At 33.3% G+C, this 18,855-nt stretch overlaps 3 protein-coding genes across 11 annotated transcripts; 2 read left to right on the top strand and 1 right to left on the bottom strand.

The window, feature by feature from the left end:
- Positions 1–677: 677 nt before the first annotated feature.
- On the top strand, positions 678–4,527 carry LOC141668638 (uncharacterized). Of its 6 annotated transcripts, none has more exons than XR_012553142.1 (3): positions 678–2,303; positions 3,800–3,938; positions 4,287–4,527. XR_012553142.1 is itself a non-coding variant. In XM_074475597.1 (3 exons), the coding sequence occupies exons 1-2, from the start codon at positions 772–774 to the stop codon at positions 2,300–2,302; spliced, it is 930 nt and encodes a 309-aa protein (XP_074331698.1). In that variant the 5' UTR covers positions 679–771; the 3' UTR covers position 2,303; positions 3,800–4,081. The 6 variants fall into 6 exon arrangements, 5 of the variants coding, with proteins under 5 accessions (XP_074331695.1, XP_074331696.1, XP_074331698.1 ...); XM_074475597.1 differs by lacking the exon at positions 4,287–4,527 and having other exon boundaries at positions 679–814; positions 1,416–2,303; positions 3,800–4,081; XM_074475599.1 differs by lacking the exon at positions 4,287–4,527 and having other exon boundaries at positions 685–814; positions 1,521–2,303; positions 3,800–4,081.
- Positions 4,528–7,693: 3,166 nt separating this feature from the next.
- On the top strand, positions 7,694–11,047 carry LOC141668461 (uncharacterized). Of its 4 annotated transcripts, none has more exons than XM_074475358.1 (4): positions 7,710–9,562; positions 10,248–10,294; positions 10,455–10,498; positions 10,588–11,047. In XM_074475358.1, exons 1-2 carry the CDS (start codon positions 7,894–7,896, stop codon positions 10,268–10,270), a joined length of 1,692 nt encoding a protein of 563 aa, XP_074331459.1. In that variant the 5' UTR covers positions 7,710–7,893; the 3' UTR covers positions 10,271–10,294; positions 10,455–10,498; positions 10,588–11,047. The 4 variants fall into 4 exon arrangements, with proteins under 4 accessions (XP_074331461.1, XP_074331460.1, XP_074331459.1 ...); XM_074475361.1 differs by having other exon boundaries at positions 7,722–7,954; positions 8,398–9,562; positions 10,248–10,498; XM_074475360.1 differs by having other exon boundaries at positions 7,694–9,562; positions 10,196–10,498.
- Positions 11,048–11,050: 3 nt separating this feature from the next.
- Positions 11,051–15,436, bottom strand: LOC141668463 (WAT1-related protein At1g25270-like). Its single transcript, XM_074475362.1, is given in 8 exon segments — positions 11,051–11,715; positions 11,823–11,974; positions 12,317–12,328; positions 12,330–12,476; positions 12,744–12,996; positions 13,122–13,238; positions 14,498–14,560; positions 15,013–15,436. Coding segments are annotated over 8 exon segments (1,254 nt in total). The 5' UTR covers positions 15,219–15,436; the 3' UTR covers positions 11,051–11,411.
- Between the last annotated feature and the right edge of the window lie 3,419 nt (positions 15,437–18,855).

Here is an 18,855-nt window from a genome sequence, read left to right as displayed (position 1 = left end):
ATTAATATTATATGTATAAAGTGTGTATAGTGGAAAGAAGTAGTGGATGTAGTTATTTTAAAAATTATAAAAACCTTACTATTTTTACAAAGTTTTGAAATGTAAACAATTGGAAGGGACATCCAAAAAAGGAAAGTGTAAACAAATGGGAGGGACAGAGGGAGTACAATTCATGACTCTACAACAATAGTGTTCGAAGAACAAATGATCAAATCGCGAAAAGTCGGTAACCTATAAAAATTATAAAAACAAACATAAATTATAATGAATAATTCAATAACAAGAAGATGAGAGCATAATCGTGATTAGGGTTCATGAAGAAGAGGAAGACGTAATAGGAATTTGAATGATATAAGGATCTATAATTGATTGATATGATATATGAGATGTTTAATTTAGGTGAGTTTGAATTGGAAAAAATGTTAGTTAGCGTGAAAAGTGGATCTCTGATTTATATTTTTAATTTGTTTATATTTTTAAAATGTATAACATGCCTTAAATTTATTAAAACTGATTTTTTAATTACTTTAAAATAGCTAAACGCGTGACTCGTGACCAAATCTAAATTTGTATGACTGTTTTTTTTACGTACATTAAAAATATATAGAATTTTTTTTTGCCCAATAAAAATATATAGATTAGGTATGCCGAAATTTACAAATGCTCCATATTATCGAAGTCAAAGTCAAGGTTTTTATCAGTCCACTCTAACACTGACCGCAGAGAGAGAGAGAGAGAGAGATTGAGAGAGAGATTTGGAAGCGTAGAACAATGTTGTTGCTCAGTGTTTCCACAAGAGTACCACGAGTATTAGGTACCATCTGTTCTTGTTTTCAATTATTCTCTCATTCTTTTTTATCAATTAATCCTAGTGTTGTTCATTTTAGTGCTCTTAGTTATTCAAACCCTAATTACATTCCTCATTCCACTCGTATTCCCGAATCACATCTAGAATTACAGCAATTACTCTCTCTGAATAAATCTGGTTACAATAATGTCGATGATGCTCTGTTGTTGTTCCGTAAAATGCTCAAAATGAGACCTCTCCCTTGTGATTTTCACTTTAATCAGCTGCTCACTGCTCTCGTTAAAATGAAACAATGCGAAGTAGGTTTCTCTATCTTTAGGGATATGTGTACTCTAGGAATTCCAGTCGATAATTATTACCTTTAGTATTGCAATCAACTGTTGTTGTCACTCCAATCGACTCGACTATGCCTTTTCATTGCTTGCTGCCATCTTCAAGCGTGGTTTAATGCCTACTGTAATTACGTACAACACTCTAATTAGGGGGCTTCTTGCCCAACATAAGTCTGCCGAGGCTAGGCTTTTGTTCGAAAACCTTATCAAGTTTAGAGAAGTTCAACCTAATGTAGTAACTTTTACCACCATGATTGATGGCCTTTGTAAAACAGGTCATACTGATATGGCCCTCTGGTTGTTTAGATTCATGGAGAAGTGCAACTGCAAACCTAATATCGTGACTTCTAACACAGTCATTGATTCTTTTTGCGAGCAAGGTCTTGCGGATGATGCTTTGGACCTCCATTCTGAAATGATTGAGAATGGCATTTTACCAGATGTTTGGTCTTACAACACAATCATTCGGGTTCTATGCAGGCTTGATAGATGGGAAGATGTTAGTATGTTGCTTAAACAGATGATGGAGGACATAAACATTTCTCCAGATGTCCATACTTTTACTATACTGATCGATGCTTATTCAAAGTCTGGGAAGTTGGATGATGCAAAGCACATAATTGAGATAATGAGTGAAAGGGGTGTTTATCCTGATATAGTTACCTACAATACCCTCATGCAGGGATATTGTACACAAGGACAAACGGCCATAGCATTTGATCTTTACAGAAAGATATTATCCGAAGGTTTGAGTCCCACAATTGTAACACACAATATATTGGTACATGGGTTGTGTCAGATGGGTAAATCTATGGAAGCACTGACCATTTTGTATAAGATGCAAGATCAAGGCCATAGGCCGGATATTGTCACATATGAAACCTTGTTAGGTGGTCTCTGCAAGAACCGCTATGTTGATAAAGCATTGTCTCTCTTTCAAGCAATGGAATGCAATGGGTTACTTCCTGACAGTAAAACTTACAATATCGTTATTTGTGGATGTCTTTGTAATAGGAGGTATAATGAAGCATGTAAACTAGTAGACAAAATGGTTAATTGCGGCTTCTCAGCAAATGGATTCACACAATCTTTATTACATCTACTCTTATCAGAAGCACAGGATCCAACTGTCCTTGCAATACATCAGAAGTGCTTGCATTGAGGTATGTGACTTTTTACTGGTTCATTATATTTCTTGTCAACATACACTAAATGTCTAAATGTCATAATAAGATTGTTTATGCATCGAAACCATGTTCGACGAGATGACTACTCTGTCTTTGATTCATATAATGAATTTACATTTTTTAGCATTCACAATTATCAAGTCCTGGAAGATGTGATTGTTAAAACATTAGTAAAAGAACAATTGTATGTGGGGTTTCACATAAAAGAAATTTGTATACAGAATGCTTTAGCTAATCACTTTGGAATGCCTACTCTCCAATTGATTATTTAGATTTGATATTGAGACTATTCATTCTCTTAAAAAATGCTTTTTTCTTTTATGCGGATCTTGTTTGTTCTCGTGATACAGACTGTAGCTTTGAAGGCTTCTTGTTGTTTATGGATTGTTTTTTGTCTCTGTCCCCTCTTGTCTCACTTTCTTACAATACTAGATTAGTCCCCGGCCCGATGCCCGGTCAATCTCTAATTTATTTGAAATGAATGTGTTAGTTTAGTAAAAAATAAATTAATTAAATATTAAAGAAAATGTTATATATTAATATTTTTATAATATGGAAAAAAATTTCTTGTGTATGTTGAATAAAAGGTTATATAAAGAGTTTTTTACAAACTTTACTTCAAATTTTACAATATTGTGAATTAGTCAAAAGAATAAAAAAATGAGTGAGTAATTAGAATTAGAGAGGATGAAAAATGGGGAGGAGAGAGAATAAGTGGAGATTAATGAGTGAGAAATGGAGGGTGAGAATTAATGAAGAGAGAGAAGTAGAGTATATGAAAGAGAAGATTTTAAAACAATATAAAAAATGAGATTAAATGAGAAATTGACACATAAGCAAACATTACATCATCATTGAATAATAACATGACATGTCAGCAAGGATGACATCAGCTGTATTCTGTTTTAGTATAGCGTAGATTTACACCTAAACTTTGATTAAGCCTATCCTTTAGTGTTTGCTTTTAATATACCCTTTTTTGTAAGAATTTCTATTTTGGGGGAACTTTATTGTTGTTTCTTGTTCATAATTTTGCTAATTCTTATTTTTGGTTTAATACTCTCTTATGTTTCGAGTTAACGACACGAGTATGATAACATATGCACTTTTGTCCTGTCGAAGGTGCAGTGCAGTAGTTAACCTGCGTGTTTTCCCTTATCTTTTTAAATATAAACTGTTTCCTTCACTCAATACTATTTTTATGGTTGTCCTGAGCTAATCACGAGGAAAGTTATCCACAGTGCTAGTGCTTGTTCTGCTTGTGCAGCTCAGAACTTTGATGACTCCAGTTTCTGGAATAAGTACATATCTGTGTTAGTACACTAACTTATTTAGAGAAATCAAGTTTGAAAAAAATCTGTGCGCATGTGAAATTCTAGTTTCTGTATTCAGCACATCCTAGATATTTAAAATATTTTGTTTGAGCCTGTTGTCTATGTAGTACAATAAATTCTCTTCAGTTATTTTTTCAGGTTTCACAGCCCTGTATGAAAGTTTTTTAGCCAGAAGAGGATACTCTCTTGAAAGTTGAGGGGGCCATGCCAGAAATACTAAAAACCTTCCAGATATTGATGAACAACATTAATGCCAGCAATTCTGATCAAGAACGAGGTATTTGAAAACCACCAAATCAAAATGTATCTTGAATTATAAAAACACGATTATTGTGTTGTCAACATTTCAAACTTTAAAGTTTTATAATGTTTAGTATTAAATGATCATTAAAAATTTTGTCATTTAAATAACATGGTCTCATACTCCACGTGCCACAAGCCTCACAACACATAACAGAATATAACGCTGTGTTTTTGAGTTTTTTAAAATGAGAAAATTAAAATTAACATGGTAGAAATTGATCTGGATTTAGAGCATGTTTGGCTCAACTTAAAAATATTACTTACCAATTAAATACATCTTATTCCTTTAAGTAAAATGTTCAATTGTAACTCTTTTTTCCAGGGTCTTGTTGAGGATGCTCTGAATCTCCTTTCATTCATTTTTGCATAACTGAAACCCCATGTATACATGGGCGGACCCAATATAAAATTAAGGGTGGCCTTGGTCAGTGTAATGTATATAAATGGTATGTCTTATATTAAATGGCCCTTTCATTTGACTAGACTTTAGTTAAAAACAAGCTTTGCAACAAAATGTATTATGAATATCTCATTGATTGTCTAACTTTGTGTCGAAAATGAAATTGCTCATACTATCACTGTAGATTTGATTATAGATGATTTTTGAGATTTGAAAGAGGAAAGACCTTTATTTTTGATGTAGTACTTATGATAATATAATTATATACACTTTTGATAAAAAAAAATTTGCCTCCCCCTCATGTATTGAGTGCGTCCGCCCCTGCATATATACAAGTATTTTGAATTGTAAACAAGTTGATATTGTGTTCATATGATTTATATTAAATGTATTTTAATAATTGTTTTTTAAGTTATGATGATGTTTAATTTTAGTGATCTTTCCGCTTCATCATGTCATTTTCATAATGCGGCGGAAATAACACTTAGGGGCTGTTTGATAAATCTGAATTAGAAACACTGAATCATTAAATTATCTGAATATACTGAATGAATAAATTATCTGAATGAAAAGATTACTGAAAGAAAATTACTGTTTGATAACAATCATGTAAAAATAACTGAGTGATGATATATTTACTGTTTTACCCTCAAACTTGTTTATTCAATACTGATTGATGTGATCGGCGATTGAACTGAAAAAAATATAAATTCTAAATCTCTAGTTCAAATGTAGTATTACAAAAAATGTCATAAAATATCCAAAATGAATTTAATACAACGTGACACAGGTACTTAGGAAAAAAACTAGTAATGAAATCTACATTCTTTCTAATTGATTTGCGATTTGATCACGATGATTATTCATATATTGCACTCTTTGAGTCCCCCACTGTTGTCTACAGTGTTGTTCTCAATTCAACTAACCTTCATTTCTATTTTCCTCTCCTTCATCGTCTGAACTTGCTGCATTGTCATATTCAGCGAATAAAGTATCATCAATTTTCTCCATCCTAATAAAATTATGAACCGCAAAACAAGTTATAACTATATCTCTTTGTACGGAAAAAAGATAGGGAGTCATTTGTTTTAGAATCGGAAATCTTGATTTTAACACTCTATATGCCCGTTCAATAACATTTCTGAGTCGTGCATGATTAAACTTTTCTTGTCTTGTTAAAGGACAACGACCATTAAAATCTGCTGCCCAGTACCTTGTATTTCGAAATGGCGTCATAAGCCCTCTTGTGTTTGTATATGCAGCATCACATAAATAATGTTTATTTGTAATTGTAAGCAATAAGTTTAAATAATAATAATAATAATAATAATAATAATAATAATAATAATAATAATAATAATCCTTCTATTTTATAAGATTCCATCATCACAAACATTTATGTTGCATTATTGCTTCATGGTAAATGCTCGTTGATAAGAATTTCTGTATTACTTTTAAGAGCTGTCTTTTTATAAGGATAAAGCTAAGGGAATTAGCGATTCATGTTCCTCTTCTGGATATCTAATTCAATATAGCGTATAAATGCATCGAAAAGTCTGGTCCCATGATTTTTCAACTAAGCAAAGTTACCTTGATCTCTAGCCTCTTTAGTGGCAGAATCGATTTTTAAAGCATTTTATATAATATACGCCCTCCCTCTCCCTCTCGCTCTCATATAATATATAATAGTTAATATATAATAGTTGTACTTGAGTTCTGTTGTTTATGTGTTAATCAAAGTGTTGGTGTAAAAGCTCGTTCTAGTTTCCTACACATCTCATCAAATTAATTGATTTTCGGTACTGGGTATGGACATCTATCCTAAAACATACAAAAGCACCAAAATATTCTAATTCTTGAACAATCAAAGTGTTAATTAGCTAAACATACACGTACACAAACCCATATGTTAAACTTAACCAATTAATCTTTGCAGAGAATAGTATATGTACCTGAACAGAGGAGTGCAGCAGCCGCATAAACAAGAGAACAGGGAAGAATGAAAATACTGTTTACGGGTGTTTAAGGGTATATAATGGAAAAAACTCTATTCAGAGTCTCACTTACCGAATAAGTGAGGGGTTAGCTTGCTTAGCCAAAAAACATGTTTTGTTTTCAGCACGTTTGATAATCAATTAAAAAATAGAAACCGACCGAATAAGTAAAATAACCATTAATAGGCTATTAAGTGTTACTCCCTCCGTCCCATTGAGAAGTATACATTTGATTTGGACACGGAGGTTAAGAAAAAATGGAATGTTGAGAGAAAAAGTAAGAAAAGTGGGTAAAGTTGTGGGGTCAATCAATATTTAATGTATAAAGTTAGTGTAGTGGAAGAAAATAGTGAATATGAGTGGGTGTAGTTAATTTTTATATTATAAAATTTTTACTATTTTTGGTAAATTTTGAAATGTATAGAATTGAATGGGACACCCCAAAAAGGAAAGTGTAGAGAAATGAATGGGACAGAGCGAGTATTAAACAACCCATTAGTATCACAATTTGGTGAGAAAAATCTCACAAGTATGGAAAAATAACCCTTTATTTTTCAAAATCGCAGTTATACTTTACGTTTGTTTAAATAATTTTTTTTTAAAAAAAATAAATTAAAAACGCATGTTAAACTTGCATTAGTACCGGAAACACATTTCAAAAATGCGTGTATAAAGGATAAAGCATTATAAATATGTTGTAACTAAAAAGATTAACAAGCTTATTTGTAAGTCCCAAAAAGAAAAGGCACAGATTTTATAAATAAGCGATAAGGCATGTTTTATTGGATTTTTTTTTATAACGAGGGTTATTTTTCTGAATTGTAATTTTTTTGGATTATTTGCTTCGCATCTTGGAAATGCATGTAGAAAGGATAAACGCATTTTAATAAATATGCGTGGCTCAAAAACTTAGCAAGCCTATTTGTGAGGGCTAAAAATATAGCGTGAATTTTATAAAAAAAATGATAAATCATGTTTTTATTGCATTTTCCCTTTATAATTAGGACCGATTTTACCGAATTGTGATTTTTTTAAAGCATTTGCTCCAAAATTATGAGATTAAAAGTCATGACTCACCTAGAAATATTTTATCATCTAAATAACGAGATTAATATTTCACATCTCACGAGCCACAACACATCACACTAATAATGTGATATAGATTCATTCGTATAATAATAAATTACAGGTCGGTGCATCTTCAACAAACTCTTTAAATAAGCTCTTAATTGCAAAAATAAAAATTACTAACAATCGTTGAAACTCCAAGAAACTCTTAGAGATTCTTTAAAAAAATCTTAAGAGTGTCCTCTCTCTCCTCCCTCTTTTAAAAGCCAACCACTTACTTTTAAGTTATATTTTAGGTAACAGTTCAAATGCATAAATTTGTCTTTTCTATAGCAGAATTTCACAATTATATTTGGAAAACATTTTTTAGCATATACACAATGATGCAAGAAACATTTTATAGCGCAACCCAATAATTCTATCAGACCAAGAGGAGAGAGAGAGAGAGAGATTTGGGAGAGAGAAGAATGTCTCTGCTCAGTGTTTCCTCGAAATTACTCTCATCATTACCACGACCACGAGTATTAGGTACCATTTGTTCTTGTTTTCGATTATTATCTCATTCTTATTCATCCTCAATTGTTACTAGTACTAGTGTTCATTTCCATGCTTATAGTAGTATTAGCTCAAGCCCTAATTACATTCCTCATTCCACTCATGTTCCCGAATCACATTTAAAATTACAGCAATTACTAACTCAGAACAAATCTGGTTTCGATAATGTCGATGATGCTCTTTTATTGTTTCGTAAAATGCTCAAAATGCGACCTCTCCCTTGCGATTTTCACTTTAATCAGCTGCTTACTGCTCTCGTTAAAATGAAACAATGCGAAGTAGCTTTCTCTTTCTTTAGAGATATGTGTACTCTAAGCATTCCTATCAATATCTTTACCTTTAATATTGTCATTAACTGTTGTTGTCACTCCGATCGACTTGACTGTGCCTTCTCATTGCTTGCTGCCATCTTCAAGCGTGGTTTTGTGCCGGATGTTGTAACCTACAGCACTTTAATTAGGGGGCTCCTTTCCCAACATAAGTCTGTGGAGGCTAGGCTTTTGTTCGAAAACCTTATCAAGTTTCGAGAAGTTCAACCTAATGTGGTTACTTTTAGCATCATGATTGATGGCCTTTGTAAAACAGGTCATACTGATATGGCCCTCTGGTTGTTCAGATTCATGGAAAAATCTTACTGCAAACCTAATACCGTGACTTATAACACAGTCATTGATTCTTATTGCAAGCGTGGTCTTGTGGATCATGCTTTGACCCTCCATTCTGAAATGATGGACAAACGCATTTTCCCAGATGTTTGGACTTACAATAGTATCATTCAAGTCCTTTGTAACTTAAATAGATGGGAAGAGGTTAGTATGTTGCTTAAACAGATGATGGAGGACATGAAAATTACTCCAAGTGTTCATACTTTCAATATATTGGTCAATGCTTATTCCAAATCTGGGAAGTTGGATGATGCAGAGCACATAATTCAGATAATGAGTGAAAAGGGTGTATATCCTGATATTATCACCTACAATACTCTCATTCAGGCATATTGCAAACAAGGTGAAATGGATGCAGCGTTGGCTGTGCTCAGTACCATAAAAAGTAAGAAGATGATGCCCGACTGTTACACATATAACATTCTGTTGGATGCATGTTGCAGGGAGCTGAAACTAGAAAAAGCTTTGGATCTTTACAGAAAGATGGCATCCGAAGGTTTGAGTCCCCATGTTGTAACATACAACATATTGTTACACGGGCTATGTCAACGGGGAAGACCTGTGGAAGCACTGACCTTTTTCTTTAAGACACAAGATCAAGGCCTTATGCCAGATATTGTCACGTACCAAACCTTGTTAGGCGGTCTTTGCAAAAACCACTGTGTTGATAAAGCATTGTCTCTCTTTCAAGCAATGGAATGCAATGGATTAAATCCAGAGAACGACACTTACAATATCATTATTCGTGGATGCCTTCGGAGTAAGAAGTATAAGGAAGCTTGTAAACTCGTCGATAAAATGTTTGATTGTGGCTTCATAGCAGATGTGATTACAACCTCTTTACTGCAACATCTACTTTTATCAAAAGTACAGGATCCAACCATCCTTGCAATGCAACAGAAGTGCTTGCATTCAGGTATGTGACTTTTGTTAATAATTATTTTTCATTTGATGCTGGTAACTCCAGAAGAGATAATTGGTTCATGTTCTTTTTATTGTACCTAAAGTACGAACTGTGAAATGATTCTTGTCTCATCTGTTCTCGAGATACACACTGCAGTTTTAAAGGCTCCTATTCCGTAGTAATTGTCAATGTTAGATTGTTTTTCCTCTTAGTGTTATCCCACCAAAGTCACAATTATTGTATGCGTTGATCAATTTTAAACTATTAATACTATATTTTTATGTATTGTGCTCTGGTGTTTGAGTTATAATTGTTTAACCGACTGAACAGAAGTTATGAGAAAGTGAAATGTAATTTAATTAAATTAACCGCGGTGATCGGAGTTTAGTTGGTAGCTATAGTTATGAAATGTGCTATAATCGTACTGTTTCATAGTCAGGGTATCATTATACGTGTACTGTATGTAATTGAAGTATGTATTTATATACAGAGTGTGCATAATACACCCAGGTTGACGAAGTACTTTGTTTTAGCTATGACTTGTGGTCTTGTGTTTTAACTTTTGAGTTAGGATGTGTTGTTCCCTAATTGACTAAGCAGGACTTCGGATAAAGTAATTGCCAACTTTATTTGAATGAATTTCAGCGAATTGATATGACTTTGGAGTGCTGATCAGTATTACTGTTTTTGTATGCAGGAAATCGATTTACAAAAACATAGACGGGGACACTACTTCGTTTGTGGGTAAGAATGTGTATCTATGTTTTGCTGCGTCGCTAAGTATTAATGCCTTGTAACTGAATTTCATTGCCGCTATCAAAGTTGGTTGAAGGCTAGATGATGTGAGTATCTAATTATATAATCATAGACGCTTCCACTTTGTTACAATGTTTCTTTCTTTCAGTTTTTCTTTTTGGATAATGGAGGCCTATTGGTATATGCTCTTAGGTACGCTATCGATTGTTATTTCAAATGTTCTGTTGATTTTTTGTTCTCAGCTGGACCTTATTTTTTAATTTGTATGTTCAAATGTTCAGTTGATATGCAGCACAGCACTTGGGTCATTGGGTGACTACTCTACAGACCATAGTGATCCATGACATTCAATACAGATGTTGAAAACCTAGTGACATTCAATGCAGACATGGAAACTTAGTACCTTTTGCCTGATTGAGATTGATACACGAAACTTAGTTCCGCGAAACATCCCTTGGAGGATGGAATATCTATTTTAAGGCTCGTCTTCACTTTGGTTTTCTATTGAAATTGTAAGCTTCTGTGAGTGAAATACTACATCATGTTCAGAAGTGTTTCTAAAGCGCTTGTTGTCTATGTTAGTGCGATAAATTATTGTCAGTTCTTTCTTCGGGTATACCAGTAATGGAGTTTTAGGGCAGAAGAGGATCACCTCTGTGAAAGTTGAGGCCATACCAGTAGCTCAAAGCGCCTCTTTCTGATACTGAAATTATTAGATATATATTATAGTAATTTTATGAACGATTCGGAGAAAGAAGATTGTTCTGAACAATAACATCCTATAGTGCCACTTGCCATCACTACCAAAACTGCCCAAATGTCTTTGAGCAAATGGATCATGGCACAAATTAACTATCCTACTATTACTGTCAATCCTTTCTTCTTCTCGGATAGAGATTTTAGTTCTTCGGTTGCTGATTTGGCCGGTTTGATGGCTCTATACATTCCCCCTGCCTCCAACAGAAATCGAATAGCTTCTCTCCAAACGAACATATGAAGTGGATTGATCATACTAGCTCTACACCAGGGTGCTCCAAATCTTGAAATAAACAGAAAGTGCTTTTTAAAATACTTGAACAATGGCTTCGAAATCATTGTCTTTCAGTTAATTAGTATCTTCTTCCTTCGCTATCCCAATTTCATCTGATTCCTTGGGAGTAACCTCATTCATGTCATTGTTGTTTGTTGGAGAATGGATCGTAGAAGCCTCACTCGTGTTATTGTTGTCACGAACAGCATTCTTCTGGTTTTCTGATGCTCCTGATGACGAAATTATAACAATATCTATAGGCTTGGATGTATCTCCAGAGCTTACTTCAGGCATTAACTGCGCAATCCTCTTCATTTCCTTCCCTTTTCCCCAAAGCACAGCGTATAATCCACAAACTATTGTTATTGCTCCAAGCACACTGCAACAATGACATTGAAAGAAAATCAACATGTTTTCATCAAGAAAACCAATCAATTCTACCAACTGAAGTTCCTAATGAATGTATTTTCACAAGATTGCAGGTACCTTCCCAGATGTAAATGCTCATTGAGTACCAATGATCCAGCTATAGCCACAAGTACAAGCATCAGAGGGTTAAAAACAGATACAAATAGAGGGCCTCTCATGCGTATACACCATGCAACAAATGTAAACATCATCCCGGAAGCCAACATTCCCTGCACATACGCCAAAGAGTTACTTAGCAAATACATACTCGTGATTCTAGTATTACAGATCAGAAGTAACATGTATTAACAGAATGCTGGTTTACAAATTACAGCAATCAAGGTGTTGTAATAACTCGTCTGCTACTCGTACCATACTGGTCCTGAATTTGCTAAATTAGTAGAAACTACTTGTACTGGATTTTGCACAACTACTAGCAGATTAGCAGTTTCTTGATTGGTGTAAGTCATGATTTGTATTGGTTGATTTGCATAACCACATATTAGAGATTGAAATTCCTGCAAAATGTACTCTATTGATCACAGATCACAGTACTTATAAACATAAGTTACCGCATAAGCAACAAGTGAGGAGTCTGATGTTCCATCCTAACTTCCACAGACTCCAGTCCCTCTCCATGCATAGGGCAAATATCGTGCCTTGAATTGCTCCCATTGTAGCCATCAGGGCTGTGCTGGAGTACGGACAAGGGTAATGTTCCACCATCTTTGCCTGCCCCATGAGTGTAATCAAAGAGATGATTCAGTAGAGAAAATAACATAAAGAGAGTAATTCTAAATACATTTTCATGTCGAGAAAAGGTAATGCTACATGTCCCAAATTGGATCACCAACCCAAATTCATTAATAATGACCCCCCATTGAAACAGCAGCATATAACTGAAAGGCAGATTACACATCCAACCATAAATATGTTACCCCCTATAATTTAAGCTCTATCCTGCATTTCTATGTACAATCAAAGAAGAGTCAATTGTACCTGGATAATCAACCAAAGGGCATAGCATATACAACTTCCTAGAGCAAAACAAGCACCCAGAATCCTATTCGGGTGTGTTCCTGGAACGTGTCCGCCATGTTCATGTCCATGATCGAGAAGGTTAACATGTGTATTCCAGAAATTGACATCGGGGCCTTTGTAGAACGTGAGAACCATTGCCCCAGTGATACCCAGTAATGTTCCCATCACCTTTGCTTTTCCTGATGCTTTATCCCAATTTAACTTCTCCAGCCTATGTACACCATGCATAACATCACAACCAACTCTATTATAAACCAATTATAAAATATCATTCTCATTACATTAGGAGAGCCAACAAACTGTATCGAGAAATTAATATGACACTTTGCAAAGTACCTGAAGCAGATAGCTAGGACAAAGGTAATGGCAGGAATCAGATTTGTAGTTGCAGAAGCAAACGTCGCTGATGTTAAGACCAAGCACTGCACGTACAAGTTTTGAGCCAGTGATCCTCTGCAATTTACATACAGATTTAGGGTGAATTTGACTGTAATTAGTCGCTTTAAAGCAATAAATATAAGCAATCAAATTCAAAAAAAAAGTGAAATTTTTGATGATCTACTTGTTATGGAAACTGAAAAATTCCTTATGACACTAGCTGCAGATATTAAATTACAGTCTAATTGTGTTGGCAAGTCTTTATTTCTTTCAGATGATAATACATAACAAAATTCAATCTACATCTATGTGTGTAGTAGTATGTAATAAGTCTCACACTCGCATCAGCAGAACGTCGTTTTCCAAATTATCCCTTACAATGTCACACTCTATTTTGAGAAATTAGAGAAGGAGAGTTAGCCAATAGAACAAAACCAAAAAAACCACAAAAACCATTGGTTTCTCTGCCCTTTGCACTTTCCATTCCACAGGGACGGGGGCAGACTTGCAGAGGACGGGTCCAAGGCGCCCTCCAGCAACGACTGTAAACAATATTGATTTCAGAGTTCAGACTTTGGTCTGTGGACTCTACGTTGTTCTGTAGTTGGGAGAAATGTGTCTAGTTCATCTTTGTGTATTCATGGATATGTGTTATGTTGTTCTGTAGTTGTGAGAAATTTGCCTAGTTCATCTTTGTGTATCCACGGATATGTGTTATAACTTCCAGGAACTCAAATCCAAACTCGCATAATTACAGGTACATGGACATAACACAAGGAACTAGAGAAATTCAAAAGCAGGGACTAAAGACACTAACAGGGACTTCACATAATAACAAGCACAGACCAAATTCACCAATGGAGTATTAGTCCTTTTAAACCGAAAATATAAAAGTGTTTAAGTCTAAATTTTCTTTTTGTAATCAATTTGTATATTAGTTTATGTACACAATCATGAAGAGATATATATAGAATGAGCTGTAAATGTTAGCTTGGAAGGTAAAAAATAGATATATATACTATTAGCATCACGTAAAGCGAAATTTTGGAAAATTCTGATACAGTACACGGCTATTATATGAAAAATCCTCTTTTTCACACTTTTAAAAATACAGTTAGCTAGGTAGCTCTCAATTCTCATAATTATCTCTTTAAAAGTACAGCTGGGGCTCTAACTAATTTTCATTTTCCGTGCTTCCTTCAGCTTCCACACTTAACCAAATCTTTTTTTGCTAAGTAAACTCACACACATGGGGATTGAACCCTTGACCTTCTTCAAAAGAGGCAAGAACTCAACCACCGGATCAACCCTTTGTTAAAGTAAGAAAAACGTACCCTAAAAGCCCGCAAAAGAATCCTTGTAGAATCACCATCCATGTCAATTTTGGTCTCTTGTTCCTGTCACAGAAATGTAAATTTGGTTACAAAACTGTGTGTGGGTTGTGGCAGAATTAGAAGGGCTAAAAAATCAATTACACTGGGTAAGGAAAATTATTTGTTTTTGTAGGTATGAGTGACTTCCAAAAATTAACTGAAGATATTTATAACCTAGTCTTGAAAAGAGAGAGAGGGAGAGAGAGAGAGAGAGATGAGAGAGAGAGAGAGACCATGGTGCAGAACAGAGGGAGTGGGAGGGGGAGGGAGGGCGAGAGAGAGAGGGAGAGAGAGAGGGAAGGAGGGAGAGAGAGAGAGGGAAGGAGGGAGAGAGAGAGGGAGAGAAATGAAACCTTTCAACAAAGAGTGCAGAGAGGGAGGGGGAGGGGGAGATAGAGAGAGAGGGAGAGATGAAACCTTTCAACAAAGAGTGCAGAGAGGGAGGGAGAGAGAGGGGAGAGAGAGAGAGATGAAACCTTTCAACAAAGAGTGCAATAGGAACAATGAAAGTAGCAGCAAAAATGAAACGATAAGCAACCAATATCCTCAAGTTCATTCCATCATTTGAAGCCAATTTATACAACACATTCACTCCAGCAAAAGCAGTTTGAACAATCACCATTAATATCGTTGGCTTGAACCCATGTATTACATTGCATACTTTCTCCATTTTCACTTCCATCTTACCTTTCAAAATCTCTCTCTCTCTCTCTCTATGTTTTCTTTGCCTTAACACAATAAAACAAATGTATAATTCTCTGAAAAAGGATTAAACAAGCAAGAAGAACAAGAAATCGACTTCTCACTTGTGTGTATATTAGCAGGTGAATGAAAAAGAAAGAGAAAGAAATAAATGTATATATAGGAAGAGAAGGCAGGGAGAGAGAACGAGTCAGTTGGAAAATGTTCCTCAAAATTAGAGAAAAAAAGTTATGCATGGTTGTTTAAATGTCTAGGACTTCGCTTCATTTAACTGCACCACCTACATAATTTCATCTGTCATCGAATATTATTCATTTTTCAATTTCTTTTAATAAAGTACTTCTAAAACCTTGGCAAAAAAGTACTTTTAAAACATTAAGGGGTTGTTTGGTTCGTCACGTTCTGTAATCAGATTTGGGTTCCAGAAATTTCAACCGCGTTTGGTTCATAAAAATAAAATTTTCATACCCAGTTCATAAACCCCCATGGTATGGTTTTTCATACCGATTCCGTAAACCCCTGGTCTTTTGGTTCAATATGTGGTATCATGTTGCAATCAGCAATCAGGTTAGAGGAGTACGGGGATCAGGTATCATATCCAATATCATGTGTTTGGTCGAGTGTTGTAATAAATATTTCTAATTTCAAATATGTTAAGTCAATCATTTTAATTAAATTAAATATATTAATTTTAATATTATTTTAATATTTTTTAGGTTCATAGATTTCGTTAGTACTAAACATCTATATTTAATTGCTTAAATAAAAATTGATACACATACCACTCTCTCATACATCACGTGGCGAACCAAACGATGCCTAATAGTTAGACCTGGCAATTCGTTCGTGTCGTATACTTTCGTGTCGTGTATTTTCGTGTTTCGTGTACTCGAAGGCCAAACACAAAACCGACATGTTTAGTGTTCGTGTACATTCGTGTTCGTGTACTTTCGTTTCGTGTCGTTTCGTGTCGTGTATGTCGTGTTAATTGAATATTAATATATATTAAATTTAATATTAATATAAATTAAAATATAACATTTTTAGGTAAAAAAATTATAAAATATATGAAAATTATATATTTAGATCTCATATCTATACAATATAATGAAATCAAATAATATTTTAAAAATAAATATGCATACATTTATTATAATTCTACATATATTCATAAAAAATATTAAAATTTAATTATAACATTTATTTATATCGTATACTTCGTGTCGTGTCGTGTACTTGAAGGTTAAACACAAAACCGACACTAAATCTCGATCGTGTACTTTCGCGTTCGTGTATTTTCGTGTCGTGTACTAAAAATGCAAATACAAACACTAAATTTTCGTGTCGTTTCGTGTCGTGTAAGTCGTGTCGTGTCCAAAATTGCCGGGTCTGCTAATAGTGATCATCATAATTAAAAAAGATATAAGTGTATGAAATAAGTTAGAACAAACGTAGTGCAATGACCCCTCTGAATAACAAATTTTTTATTATTTTTTATCGTAAGTAAACCGCAGCCGCTACTTTAAATGTTTATTCATGTTTATAAAACTAAAGTCAAACTACTCTTACAATTACAATTTTTATAAATAATTTTTTTCGGCAAAACAATATTGTTTCTAACGCGTCTGTTACAAAAATCTCTAACAGTATTAATAAAAATAGTTGGCTACAATAATATAAATATAATTATGTAAAATTTGCTAAATATATAGTTACTATAATTCTAAATTTGTGTGTACAATTTTGCAGTTATGTAAATATTTGATCAATTTAACAAATATCAACAGTTTAATTATAATTTTGCTTACTGATGTATGATTGAAACTTGATCTTCCTAAATTATCTATATTATACTATTATAAGTAAAATATTGAATAATTTGGTTGGTTGGTTCACACCTTCCTAAAAAGTTTGTTAACACCTTCCAAAATAAAGTTTAAACAATTATAATTTAGTTAAAAAAATAAACCATGTATCTAATATAACTACATACTCTTATAAATTATTATCCAACTTAATTTCTAATCACACTCAACTTCTATCTTACCTCTTTTATAGGGAACCAAACACTTTCAAGATTAATTTTAGTAATTTAAATTATAATATAACAAAATAATTAATAAATCAAGAAAAAATTACCACTTTCATATAGGCACTGCATCCGCACAGTAAAACGGAGGCCGTAGAACAAGGACTTATTAAGATTTTAACTATTTAAATTATAAGCAAACTACGAGATAATTTGGTTAGTTGGTTCACACCTTCCGTAAAAAGTCAGTTAATACCTTCCAAAACAAAGTTTAAACAATTATAATTTAATTAAAAAAATAAACCATGTATCTAATATAACTATATACTCTTATTAATTATTATCCAACTTAATTTCTAATCACACGCGACTTCTATTTTACCTCTTTTATAGGAACCAAACACTTTAAGATTAATTTTAGTAATTAAAATAATAATATAACAAAATAATTAATAAAAAAATCAATATTATTAAAAACAATACAAAATCATTCAAATACACCACTCTATTCAAGACTAGAAAGACTTATTAAGATTTTAACTATTTAAATTTTGAATTCTTTAATAATATATAATACATATAAAATAATATGTAAATATTTTAACTTCATTAATCTCAATAATACATACTTATTATTTTTCTTAAATTATTTTGATATAAAATAATAAACTTACAAATATTATAATTAGTAGTGCAGTCGCACGAGTTATAGGTTAGTATAAATTATGTGTAATATGCCATCTAAATTTTTTTGCCAAGAGTTCTGTCATTGTAGATGCTACTCCAAGGGCATAATGTGTATATCCCTTCATTTTCAAAAATTAGTGCATATTAATAACTTTAATATTGACAAAAATTTATTTGTATTAACATTCATCGTGTTAATTTAATATATAATATGTCGGAAAGAATTGATCTTGGAATATGAGAGGGAGAGGTATGCGAGGCTGAGAGGTATTGATCTTCTATCAACTATGTATCATTATCTTTATTTTTTGATAAACGATTTGATGCGGACATTTAAATTATTATTTTTTTTGTCAAAAAATAAAACAGATTTTCTTAATAATTTGAAGGAGAATTTAATCGGCACAAACCCGCATCATCCAATTAGGTTAAAAAAACAAATAAAGCTTAATAATTAATTATTTTATTTCCGGATTACTTAACAAGAATACAAATATTATGAAAATTAAAAATGAAGGTAATAGTTTTTCGGGCAATCCAACATGCCTCCCCCGAAAACAGTAGTTTCACAACTGAACCTCACATTAATTCCATTGATAGTGCAATGTTCAGAGGTGAGCATATGCGATTTTTACTACCGTTCAGAGCGCAACTCAGCTATCTACATATTGTACACCAACTATATACTTCTTGCCGAAAGTGTTGTTAATGCGAGATATACAGATCTCCCGGTGCACCACAACCACCACATCGCACAAATCGAGACTTATCGCATAATGCGAAACAATCAAACGCACAAATAATAACTTAACTAAACAAAACGAAAAAGACCCAAAATTCAAAAATCTCATAATAACACCAAACTTTAAAATGTTGTTTAGACCAGATATTTTGAATCTAA

This window comes from Apium graveolens, chromosome 6 (genome assembly GCF_009905375.1).
Source record: "Apium graveolens cultivar Ventura chromosome 6, ASM990537v1, whole genome shotgun sequence".
NCBI lineage: Eukaryota > Viridiplantae > Streptophyta > Magnoliopsida > Apiales > Apiaceae > Apium > Apium graveolens.
Note: the sequence above shows the minus strand (reverse complement) of the source record. Positions and strands in the feature narration are given on the sequence as shown.